Source organism: Balaenoptera physalus, assembly GCF_965194825.1.
Source record: "Balaenoptera physalus genome assembly, chromosome: 19".
In the NCBI taxonomy this organism is placed as follows: Eukaryota; Metazoa; Chordata; class Mammalia; order Artiodactyla; family Balaenopteridae; genus Balaenoptera; species Balaenoptera physalus.
In genome coordinates, this window is record NC_138900.1 from 68158436 (window position 1) to 68171343 (window position 12908).

The 12908-nt window shown below is 52.8% G+C and overlaps 1 protein-coding gene across 1 annotated transcript in view; it reads right to left on the bottom strand.

Moving 5' to 3' along the window:
* Positions 1–12908, bottom strand: part of FANCA (FA complementation group A) — a 50121-nt gene that overhangs the window by 7163 nt on the left and 30050 nt on the right. The window contains exons 21-31 of the mRNA XM_082438501.1: positions 12164–12237; positions 10739–10852; positions 8944–9080; positions 8537–8607; positions 8095–8191; positions 7495–7682; positions 6100–6196; positions 5009–5185; positions 4027–4100; positions 2536–2664; positions 247–331 (exon numbers count right to left, since the gene is read on the bottom strand). Of these exons, the coding sequence (XP_082294627.1) occupies positions 247–331; positions 2536–2664; positions 4027–4100; positions 5009–5185; positions 6100–6196; positions 7495–7682; positions 8095–8191; positions 8537–8607; positions 8944–9080; positions 10739–10852; positions 12164–12237 (1243 nt within the window). The remainder of the gene's footprint in view (positions 1–246; positions 332–2535; positions 2665–4026; positions 4101–5008; positions 5186–6099; positions 6197–7494; positions 7683–8094; positions 8192–8536; positions 8608–8943; positions 9081–10738; positions 10853–12163; positions 12238–12908) is intronic.

Here is a 12908-nt window from a genome sequence, read left to right on the forward strand (position 1 = left end):
TAAACGTCCTAAAGCCTGGAGATGCTTCCCATATTACAGCTTTCGTTTCCATGTTCCTGTGATGTTCACAGTGAGGTGCGTTCACAGAGCACGTGGTCTCTCTGGTCTAAGCCATTGTGTATGTGACTCAAGCTTTCATTCTGGTCAGGTTCCTTAGGACTCACTGTGGATATTCATAATAAATATCTTAATAGCACGTGGCTTAAACACAGTGGACACACTTGAGTTTTACATCTTCTAACTCACCTGCAATCTGGAAAAAATATCCCGATTTCCTGTGCAGCCACCAACAACCAAATCAGAATTCTCTGAGTGATCATAACTCCTTGAACTGAAATGAAAACACAGTGAAAGCCTCCTAAGTGTCTCCTAACTGTGCTGGGCTGCCTGCTTCTCTTCCTGCCTCCAGAGTGGCCTGTGGTCACAGGGCCAGGAGGTACCCAGAGACTGCAGGACACTCACGGTGTCCCAACAACAGCAAAAAGCCAGCAACCAACTCAAGCAACACATCAAAACAATTACATGCCACGACCAAATGGGATTTATCCCAAGAATGCCAGGTTGGCTCAACATGCAAGAATCAATTAATGCAATAAACATATGAGTAGAATAAAAAACCAAAAACCACACAGATAAAGCATAAAATTAAATGCTACACCCTTTCATGATTTAAAAAAAAAAACCCAAAAAACTCAACAAACTAGGAGCAAAAGGGACCTTCCTCAACCTGGCAAAGGGCATCTATGAAAAACCCACAGTTCACACCATACTTAATGATGAAAGACTGAAAAGTGTCCTCCTAAGATCAAGACCAGGACAAACTGTCCGCTCATACCACTTCCAGTCAACACTGCCCTGTAAAGTTCTGGCCAGGACAATTCAGCAAATAAATAAATCAGTACATATAAGGCATCCAGATTGGAAAAGAAAAAGTTAAACCATCTCTACTGGCAGATGTCAAGACCTTATATATAGAAAATCCTAAAGAATTCACAATAAAAAACCATCAGAGCAAATAAGTGAAATTAAAGCAATGAGCCTATGGTGCTAAAAAGAATAAAATACTTAAGAATAAATTTAATCAGGGAGATGCAAGAGTTGTGTGCTAAAAACTATAAAACATTGTTGAAAATATTAAGATGACCTAAATAAATGGAAAGCCACCCCATGTTCATGGATAGGAAGATGGCAACGCTACCCAAACTGATCTACAGATACAGTGCAGTCATTATCAGAATCTCATCTCATTTTGCAGAAAGTGATTAAGTTGATCCTAAAATTCAGGTGGAACTGCAAGAGACCCAGAATAGCCAAAAACAATCCTGAAAAAGGACAAAATTGGAGGAGTCACATTTTCCAATTTTTAAAATTTATTTATTTTTGGCTGTGTCACGTGGCTCGTTGGAACTTGTTACCCGACCAGGGATTGAACCCAGGCCCTTAGCAGTGAAAGCGCAGAGTCCTAACCACTGGACCGCCAAGAAATCCCTACATTTTCCAATTCTAAAACTTACTACAAAGCTATAGTAATCAAAATGGTGTGGTCTTGGCACAAGGATAGACGTATAGATAAGTAGAATAGAATCAGGAGTCCAGAAGTGAACTCTCACATGTATGGCTAATGGACTTTCCACAGGAGTACCAAGACCATTCAACAGGGAAAGGACAGTCTCTACAACAAAAGGGGACAACTGGATAGCCACATACAGAAGAATGGGGCCAGATCCCTACCTCACACCATATAAAAAATTAACGCAGAATGGATCAAAGGCCTAAAAATAAGAGCTAAATCTAAAAATAGATGAATAAGGCTTCTTCAAAATTTAAAACTTTTGTGCATCAAAGTACCCCTTCTAGGGAGTGAACCGATGACTCAGAATGGAAGAAAATATCTGCAACTCATATATCTGATAAGGACTGAGTATCTAGAATATATAAAGAACTCTTATGACTCAAGAAGCAAATAACCCAATTTTAAGTAGGCAAACGATCTGATTAGACATTTGTCCAAAAAAGATACATAAATGGTCAACCAGCACATGAAAAGATGCTCAACATCATAAGCCATCGGGGAAAAGCAAATCAAAACCATGAGATAACACGACGTACCACCTCAACACAGCAACCACGAGGACGATGAGAAAAACAGGCCACGTCAGAAGGCCACACCTGGCACAGCCCATATGGTACCAGGAACACCTGCCTTTCATGGCAGGCAGTTCATGCCAGTGCTTCCTGCACTGTGGGTGACAACACTGGCGCCCACGACTTGCCTGAGATTTCATTCTCGTCACATTTGCTAATAACCCTGATACCAGGAGACAAAGCAAAAAGACCAAGTCACTGCCACTGGCAAATCTATGCACAGAGAGAAAGCTGATTCCGGAAGCTTGCCTTTATCTCGAAAACCCAAACTTGTGATCAGGATATGTTCAACTGTGCTCTGTATAACACAAACTGGACTGAGAGAAATAAAAACGTTCTTAGAGCTACCAAAATCAAAAGACGACTCTTCTGGGCACAAACGTTCCTAACCTTTGGCAGAAGTCCATGAGCACGTCGACAAGCGTGGCGCAGGCGACTTCCAGGTCTCCGTCACAGCCCCCGGTGGCAGAGGGCGCGGGGAGGAAGTGCTGGTGGATGGCCCACTGGTGGAAGTCCCGCCTGCAATGCAAACGCCAGGGTCTGTGCTGAGGGAGGCACGGGCCAGGGTCCGCTTCAGCCAGGGGTGAGAGGGACTGCAGGTCCACAGCTGCTGAGCTGGGGGTGGAGGGGGTGCCTGCACTGTCCCAGGTCCACCAGCAAAGCATCCAGATATCAACCAGGCTCCGTGGTGCTGAAGCTGCAGCACAGACAGCCACCAACACTGCAGTCTGTTCCTGCAGGAATAACAGGACCCAAGCAGGACCTCCCCACGTGACCACGAGAGGCAGGAAGCGAGCCGCCAAAGCCTGTTTGGAACTGCAGTCAGGAGAGAAGGAAGGAGGCCCTGAACAGGACCCCACACCATCAACACACAGTGACCTGAGGGTGAGTTAAGAAGGGGTCCTATGGATCCGCAGGCCAGAAAACTAGTTCCTTCTTTCCCTCCTGGCAAGGAAGGAAGCCCGGGCTCGTGAGCACGTGAAGGAAGCGCACAGGAGGTAGGCCGCGCACAAACCTGAAAGGTGGAAGCGCCCACCGAGCTGGGAAAGGAAGCGGGTCGTCCCTCCCATCGCCCATCGCTGTCCTTCCTCATTCTACTTGTTCCGTCAGAATCTGACACCACGCCACGGCACCCCCGTGTTCAGGGACGTCTCTGACCACTCCAAGTGCGGTGGCTTGAGGACAGCCACCTCTGGCTCCTGGGCCCCCTGACCCACGGCCCCTCAGCACCTGCTCGAGGCCAGGAGAGCACACCTAACATCTTGGCGGTCTCAGTCACCAGCCCTGGGACTCACATGGGGCTCAGATTCTGATTCGCTCACCCCTGGTGCCGTGCCTCAAAGCCAGCACTCGGCAAGGCGCTGCCCACCCTCCCTTCTGCTTCCCTGGTTGGCCGACACCAGCTGAGACCCTCCAGGGCTTCCCCACTGTGGCCCTCACCAGGCGCAGCCTCCTCTGCTCCTTGCCCACTGGCACCAGCTCCCAAAGCCCCGTCTGGTGTCTTCAGTGCCCTCTAATCTGCCTTATTTATCTCCCTGCCCGCCCCCAGGCTCACACAGGGTCTGGTTCTGCACAGTTCCTCGGCAGAACGGCTTAGGGGCATTGGGACAGAAGTGCAAGTGGGAAGCCCTGTATGTGCCTCGAGTGCCCCATCTGTCTTGTTCACGCTGCATCCCCAGCTTCTAGAACATTCTAGAAGTGTCTGGCAAACTGTAGGTCAATAAGTGTTTCTCAAATAAAAGAATGAATGAATAAAATTGTACTCATACACTGTTATGTTAAACTGAACATTAAATTGAGGATATAATGACAAAACTTAGACTTAAGACAGTGTACAAAACTGTATTAACATTTTAAAGGGTAGATCCTTTAAACACTTACCTTTCTGTATCTGAAAGAGAATCAACTTCAGGCTGAATTTCTAGTTCCAGCTGTAACCAGTCTCTGTAAGTCAACTGAGAGAAAAGGACCAAGTGACCACCACAGCAAGGACAGAGCACAGAAGCCACAGGTTGGGGCTGTGACGCTGCCCTCTCATTATAGCTGGAGGTCTCGTGTGTGTCTGTCAGACATATCGTCCTACGCCATCTCCCAGGGTTAGACTGGGAGGCTGGCACCAAGCCCAGATGAAGAATCAGTCATTTAACTCTGAACGTGAAGATAACCAAAACTGTTCAAACTGGTCTTTAAACTCAGTCCTCCACACTGCTGCCTGGTCCTGGACAGCCCGCGGCATCTGCACAACAATCACGTTCTAGCTCACCGAGTTGTGCAAATAACCAAAAGATAAACTTGATGTGAGAACATGCTTCCAATAGTCACAGCTCCACACGTCAACACAGACTAACCTCAAAACCTCACACTGTGTTTAACAACGTGTCCCAGGGACATGCATGCAGCACACACAGTGTGTGTAAACGCCGGAGCCGTGTGGCGCCAGCAGGGACGTGTGTGTGGATAGTGATCAAGGCACGGCTGCTCCTGCCTCATTGCTCCTGGTGTCAGACAGATGGTCAGACCTACTCTTGTATGACTGATAATTAACAATAAAAGAGTTGAAAAAAATATACAATAAAACGACACAACTTTTTCTCTAAAGACCAAAACAAGCCAGCAAACATCCAAGAAATAAATGAGAAGTTATGAAGAGGTGGCAGAAACAGTCACATGGGCACGTTGTCTGAGTGGCCAAGCTCCCAGTGACTGCTTGGAGACGCCCGGCCCCAGCTCGCAGCCTGACAGGCGTGTTTAAAATATGACGATCCCAGGAGTGATTTCCGTCGGGTCAGGCCCGCCCATGTCCTGCGCCCACAGAGCCCAGAGCGTGGAGGAGCGAAGCAGGGGAGGGGCCGGCGGGACCTACGCGGAGCCCCTCCCGCTGCAGCAGCTCCCGCGAGGTCCTCTGCTTCCACAGGCAGAGGGCGGCTCGCCGCCAGTCCGCGGAGGGCAGGCACAGGGGCCTCCAGGGGGAGCTGGCCGGGTCCTCCCAAGAGGGCGGGTCTCGGGCCTCTGAGAACCATCTGAACACGATGAACTGGAACTGAAAAAAGACAGGGGCGTGTGTGCTGTGAGACTGAGGAGACAAGCAGGGGCCCGGCTGCGCTCGGCTGGCAGCGAGGAGCCCCGGGTCTCAGTGGGCAGCCAGCCCTGACCACGCATCTCTGAGCTGCCGCGTCCTGCAGCCGCGCACGGCCGTCCCCCGCCTTCTCACTAAGTAGTGTGCTCACTGGCTACAGGAGATGCCCCCTCGGTGATGCACTGAGCCGCACATCTTTGCCTTAGGAGGTCGGACCCCCGCCCTCATGCTGACAGAGCCACAGGCTGCTTGAGGGGACCTCGGGGAGCTTGCGACACAGGGCAAGGACTTCCTCTTCTGGGCCGCTCCTCCGGATCTCCATCCCACACTTTAAAATGTTGGCACCTGGGACCGGGAGCACAGGGGCACCTGGACCCCAGGCTGCTCCTGACGCGGTGGAGCTCCCAGCAGCGCCCAGGAGTCCGACGCGGAGCCTGGAACTAAGAACCAGGCTCGAACCTCAAGGGAGACGTTCCCTAAAGCTCTGCAGGTGCAGCAACACTGGTTCCCGCTGTGACGGCACCGCCGGCTTTGACACTGAGGGTTCTAACACAGTTTCCCAGGCCGTCTTCAGAGGAAGTGCAGGGTGCTTCTTTAAATGCTGACACACTTTCTATGAACGTCAATCTTTTAATTTGCGTACTTCATAAATAAGGAGGGACATCTGTAGTTGTCACCTTCCAGCCCCTCCTCTTAACTCAGATGGAAGGAAAAGGCAGCGTTCAACCCAAGCAGACGGCAAGTGGCGCCAGGAGACAGTCTGCTACCAACGAGGCCGGTGCTGAGCGCCGAGATGGAGGCCACGCAGGCTTCAGGCCAGAAACCCGTACAAAACTGGAGGTTACAGGAGAGCAGAAAAAGGAACCCAGAAGACTCACCTTTTTTATAAGGCCTGGAGACAAACAGCTGTACAAGATGTCACGTGACTGGGAAGAAAACTTACACAAAGAATAAGAAATTGCCGCTGTACAAAATCTGAAAATAGAAAACAGAAATTACAACACAGAAATGGGATCCATGCAAAATAACAGGTGGAAGAAGAGCGTGAACTGCACGAAGTGAACTGAGAGCCTCGCAGCCCGACGGCCGCTCGGTGCTCAGCCTCAGGCCCAGCCTGGCCGGCTCCGCCGAGCCCTCGGGAAAGAGCACTCCAGTCACGCCGTCTGGCCTGAGCTCTTTCCACGTTGACGAGAGACTCAGAAAACACATGAACTCGCAGGCTCTGCACGTAAGGGCTTGCTTTCCCAGCGTGTCAAAAGCCACGGTCAGAACAAAGGGAATGAAATGAGGAGGTGCGAGGTGGGTGTTCCCTGTGTGATTGCGTGAGGCTCTCGTTCACCTGCGTGATGGCAAATTATTCACTGTTCCTACCTAAAAGAACCTCAGAGCCAGAGTGAAGCACGTCCTGTTTCCAACTCAGCCTCTGCCCGCCCATGGTGGGCTGTGCCGTGTGGGAGGGAGAGGCTGCCGAGAACAGAGGTGACCATGAGGCCCAGAGAGTCAGGACTGTGGCGAGGAAGGGGCCCGACTCCCAGTGGGGACTTGTCAGTGGTGCCGCTGTGGATGGCGCGGACAGCTGGCGGGCACTGGTCCCAGGCCGCGTTCCTGTGCTCAGCTCTCCCTGTCTCTCCTAATGCCAGCTCAGTCCGTGAGCTGCGACCCTGGTCCCAGCCAACATCTCCCACCAGAGCCTCCGGCTTCTGTCCTGACCTCAGCAGCCACAGTAAGCCCTTCGGACCCGAGTCACACGTGGACTCCCCAGGGCTCTGCCCATGGGATGGCCACTCTCACCCAACCCCCGCTCATCTCTCACACCCGCCGACCCCAGGCTACGGGCTCCCTGCGACTCACCGGGTCCCGGGAGGGGGCCTAGCACGCAGTGTGCACTGAGCGGATGAGCACGTAACTGGACGATGGGTCTCAAAACCCTCTGGATGGGACAGCTGTGTGTGTAGAAACGTCCCCCAGAGGAAGCTGCTCACCACAGGGAGACCCCGGAACCTAACCTGAGGGGCAGGTCCAACCAGCCGCTGGCCACCTGACCTGGAGAAGGGCCCCTGCAGCCCATTGTGAGCATCTTGAAAACCAGGTCGCAAAGTAGAGTGATCTCACTTTTATAACCAAAGATACCAACACACACATAAATACACCCAAGATAAGGTTCTGGAAGGGTACAGACCAACATGGTAAAGAGTGGTCATCTGTAGAGCATGTGTGTCTGTGCTAATTTTATCTGATGAACGTGTGTTACTTTTGACAAGAGGGACACTCACTTCAGACACAGGGCCGAGGACTCCTGGGTCCTACAGGGCAGGAGGATGTCGAAGAGCTCGGGGACGGGCAGGCCCCTGGCAGGGGTGGGAGGGCCCACATGCACCTCCGGGAGGGCAGACCTGGACTCGCCGAGGTGGACGGCCAGGGCAGCCAACCCCACCACATGTGAGGCACTCAGGCTCGGGCCCTAAAATAGGAAAGAAGAGTGGTTCAGGGACTTCCCTGGTGGTCTAATGGCTAAAGACTCCGCGCTCCCAATGCAGGGGGCCAGGGTTCGATTCCTGGTCAGGGAATGAGATCCCACATGCCGCAAGAGCCCACATGCCGCAACTCAAGATCCCGCGTGCCGCAACTAAGAGCCCGCATGCCGCAACTCACTAAGAGCCCACGTGCCGCAACTAAGAGCCTGCGTGCCGCAACTAAAGATCCCGCATGCCGCAACTAAAGATCCCGCATGCCGCAATGAAGACCGGGCACAGCCACGTGCATACATACACACATACGCAGATAAGTACAGAAATATTTAAAAAGAAAAGAGGTTCAGCGTTGGGGGGACAGGAGGGAGCCCGCCTCCTGGCTGGAGGAGGTGGCAGCCCTACCTGGTGACGGAGCAGTTGGCAGAGCCTGCTAAGCAGAGCCGGCAGGAGCCTGCGTCTGCACAGGGTCCTCACGAAGTGGGCGGCCCAGGGGCCCTGCCTGTGGGGACAGCCACAGAGAACAGTGGCAGCGGCCAGGTCTGGCCCTGCACTGCCCGCCTGGAGCCTGGTAGACGAGCAATCAGGCACCAGAGACCGAAGAAAGAACCAGGCTGTTCCCCAAACAGGAGGGTCTCCTGTTGCAACGCTGACTGTCGCCACATCCCTGCTGGACAAGTCTGCCCCCACCCCACCCAGGCCCTTCCCCAGCGCAGCGTGTAGTCGGGGGGCAGGACCAGGGCCCAAGGCTCAGAGCTGGACCAGGAACGACGGCCACTCTCATCACAAGCACCCAGGCTGCCCCAGGACAGCTCCAAACCACCTGGTGAGACCACCCAGCCTCTACCTGTCCGGTGGGGCGACGCTGGAGGCCGCCATGAGGTTCTGACAGAAAGACGTCAGCAGGAGGTCCACGACCTGAGAGAGGAGAGGTCTCAGGGCTGCAAACGCACGTCACAGCGCTTCCACCCTGGACGCACAGGGCCACAGTGGAGCTGACGAGACTGGAAAACGGGCCTCCATCTGGAGAAGAGGCTGCAACGCCTCGGCACAGGAATCCCCAAACCCTGGGAGGGGCCCCCAGGGGTCATCACAGAGCTTCTCAGCAGAGAGCAGGGTCAGCAAACCTACCCACAAAGGGCCACGAGCAGCCTCTGCCACAACTTCCTCCCAAACACAGAGTCTGTACGCAAACGGCAGCACCGGCCCGAAACCCTTGACTCACATGTGGTCTCCCTGGCGCCCCACACTCACCCTCTGCTCCCACGGCCGCAGCTCGGGGGCCCGGACGCTGAGCTGAACCGGGGCCCCCTCGACGTCACTGTCATCCTCGCTGAGGCCCAGGGCGGAGCGGAGCCGTTCAGAGATCACTGCCATCTGAGCCGACAACGCTGCAAGGCAGGGACCGGCGCCATGAGCAGGGGCGCCACCCACCACCTCAGGGGCCACACTCTCAACTGACCCTGGGGCCGCTCTCGTCCCCGTCTGGCCAGCAGTGGAACTTTTCTGCAGTGCAGGTGGCCAGGCTTCTCCGAGGGGCTGGCATAGCTCTTCACATCACCAAGGCCCCAGTGTCTATACCCCGCGCCCCTCACCCGCCAGCCACCTCTGCACACACTGATGCCCGCTGCGGCCGCCCGGCCCTGCCTCGGCGGCTCTGCCAGCACAGGGACTCGCAAGCCTGGCTGGCTGACCATCTCGCGGCAGCGCTGGGGCCCCACACGGGCCTCGACCTCCCCAAGAACCACGTGCTGCAGGAGCAGAGTTCGGAAGGGCCACGCTGGCCACGAGGGGACATCCTGGGCCCTCAGGACGACCACGGCGGAGGCAGAGCTAACAGTGCAAAGCTGGGGCTGCCGACCCTCCACCACAGGTGAAAATCTGTGCGTAACTTCTGATCCCAAGCTTAACTCCTCACAGCCTTCCGTGTATTTTGCATGTCATGTGAATCTACGTATATTTTATGCATTCACGACATACCTAATTTTCTCAATATTTCTAGGCAATGTGGTTTACCTGAAACTTTTGAAATTGTCATTTATCTTTAAAAATTTTCCAGTATATTTACTGAAAATAATCTGCACATACTGAGTGGACCCACACAGTTAAAAACTGTGTTGCGGACTTCCCTGGTGGTGCAGTGGTTAAGAATCTGCCTGCCAATGCAGGGGACACGGGTTCGAGCCCTGGTCCGGAAGATCCCACATGCCACGGAGCAACTAAGCCCCCGTGCGCCACAACTACTGAGCCTGAACTCTAGAGCCCGCGAATCACAACTACTGAAGCCCGCGTGCCTAGAGCACGTGCTCCGCAACAAGAGAAGTCATCGCAATGAGAAGCCCGCGCACCGCAACGAAGAGTAGTCCCCGCTCACCGCAACTAGAGAAAAGCCCACACGCAGCAATGAAGACCCAACACAGCCAAAAATAAATAAATTAAAAAAACACAACAAACTGTGTTGTTCAAGGGTCAACTGTATTTCCTCCGTGAGACTCTCATAGGAATTAAATGAATTCATGGTAAATAAAAATCTAGTGAAGTTACTAGGTAAAAAGATGCCTCATGTATTTTAGTTTCTGCATTTAGCATAGCAAAAATCTAAAAACACTGGAACCTGTGGACCACTGTGGCCACGGAGCGCTTTGAACTGCTCATGCTTGTCCTCCAGACCCCCTCATAGGAAACAGTCCCAGAAGCAGAGGCTCAGCGCTGAAGAGCACAGCCACCCAGGAGTAAAGGAAGGAGAGAAGCCCCACAGCCAGCAACGCAGCTTTCCTCCTCTATGTCTCCTGTCCCACCGGGATGCCAAGTAGCAGAATATCCGTATTCTACCCAGACTTTGGGACAGCCTGAGTGTCAGAAAGGAGGCATGCTCCACACCCACCAGGCCGTGGTCGGGTGCACTACCAGATGCTCGACTGCAGGGAAAACGCACTGACCACAGCCACTATGGGCAACAGAGCAGCTACCAGCTCTGAGCACGTCAGGACTGGCCCGTGCACCCACGGACACACACTGCGGACGGCCCGACCCACAGCCCCGTCCTCACCGTCGTGCTGGGGGGGATCTGTCACTGAGGCCCTGAGCTCTCGCAGGGCAGTCGTGAGCAGGCCCAGTGGCTCCTCCGCACAGCTGGGCTCCACCTCCCTTCGCGAGGCTGCATCTGAGAGACAGGAGGTAATTTTAACAATTAAGCAGGTTAGATCAGATAGGAAGCGCACAGACCTGACGCTGTCCCTGGCTTCTCCCTGCAGAGGGCACACAGAGGACTGGGGCCCTACGAGGAGGGAAGTGAAACGCTCTCCCCTGACGGCGGATGTTAATGTCCTATCAAAGTTAAAACATTCATAAGGAAGTTTAAGAAAAACCATGGTTCTATACACACTATCGCCACAAGTGTAAAAAGCAGGTATGTAATGAATAAAGACCAAATGCATGTGGAGGGAGGCTGGGCGGGGAGAGAAGAATTATGGACAGATGATGGTTTAGTCCCTATTTCTCAAACTTTTAAGTAACATTGTGATATTGTTCTTTACAACAGGATGTTAAGATCAGTATATTAGAGGGGATTACCAGTCCTCAACGTACATTTAATAGGTTTACTAAAAAATATTAGCCCTGTGAGATGCAGCATTAGAAAACATTCTAGAAGCCTCCAAAAGCAGGACCATGGGGTTAGGAAAGGAGGGCAAGGCCTCACTCAACGGTGGACACAGCCCTATGGCTCCCTTGGCATCCTGTCTGCAAGATGTTTCGATACTGGTCCAAACAGGTGTGGGTCTCCCTGGCTGTCAGAAACCGTGGAAGATTATGCAAGGAGGGTTCTGGCAGACAGAATTAGAAAACAGAGCTGCAGTAGCTCATGCAGCCTAACTGGCCCTGCAGGCGTCAGAGGGATTGACCAGCAAACAGCTGCACCATTTCAACACCGACAGACCAGGCCCTGTCCTGATGGCGCCTCGCTCCTGGGGGGATGGGGTGCGGACAGCCTACCCAGCTGCTCCAAGCACTGATGCACGCTTTCACACACTGGCCCAGGTCTACATCACTGTCCCCTAGAAGCAGAAAGATTCCCCAACAGTCCAAACGGCCAAAGAGCCATGGCAGACCCCCTACTAGGACACAGTGCAGAACAAACACCACGGGCCTCGGGCCTGGCTGGTCACCTGACTTTAAAGCTCGAATTCAGACGGGCAAACAGAAACCACATCACAACCTCAGCGGGGCACACAAAGATGAGAAATGGTCAAGTGGATTTTGTACTGCACGCATGTTCAAGGAATGACGTCACAGGCAGCCCTCCTGGTGTCACAGCTGTCCCAGGGCTGGTGCTGGGCAGTCTCTGAAGCCACAGCTGTGGCCAGACCCAGCATGACAGAACCAGACCAGATGGACCAAGGTGCCACCGACACGTCTCGTGATCAGGGAAGTGGAGATGGGCACGTCTGGGGACCAAGCGACCCACTGACCTTACCTTCTGGCTTCTCTCTGACAGTGGAGCAGGCTTGGCGGTAGGTGGAGTATAAGGAGGGGGGAATTTTCTCCGCTCTGGATCAGAAGAAAACATGAAAATAGTCAACTAGGACTCAGATTAATTCTCAAGCTTACGATCCCAAAGACTATCATAAAACAGAAATATGCAACAGAGTAAATCTAAATAAATTATACAACACCCCACAGCATGACCCTGTGTTTAGGAAAAACATTGTCCATATGGACTTAAACGGTCCTGACTACTTCATATGTCCTATATAAACATCTACCAACAGTGGGTTTTGTTGTGTAGTGAGATTATAAATGATTTTCACTTCTCTCATTCAAGTTTTGGTAATTCCCAAATTTTAAAGGTGAACTTATATTACTTTTAATGAAAAATGCTAACTAAGGAAAACATCCAATTAATGTCATTAAAAATACAAGTCCTGTGATGAGGACACGGGGCATCTGCAGGGCACGGACACGGCTGACAAGTTCTCATGGCACAGCAGCAAGTACAAGAGCCACAGAGCACTGCCCCCCCAACAGTGCTGCAAACCGTGACAACGAGATTCAAGCAGAAGAACACAGACATGGCTGTGCTCCAGAGTGAGAATCCACACCAGCACTGGAGGGAGGCAGGGAACTTGGCTGGAGACTAGGAACTGAGGGCACGACCCACTGCCCTGGGGACTGGAAAGCCTTCAGTTTAAAAAACAGAAACCAATGCAAATAAAAAGAAA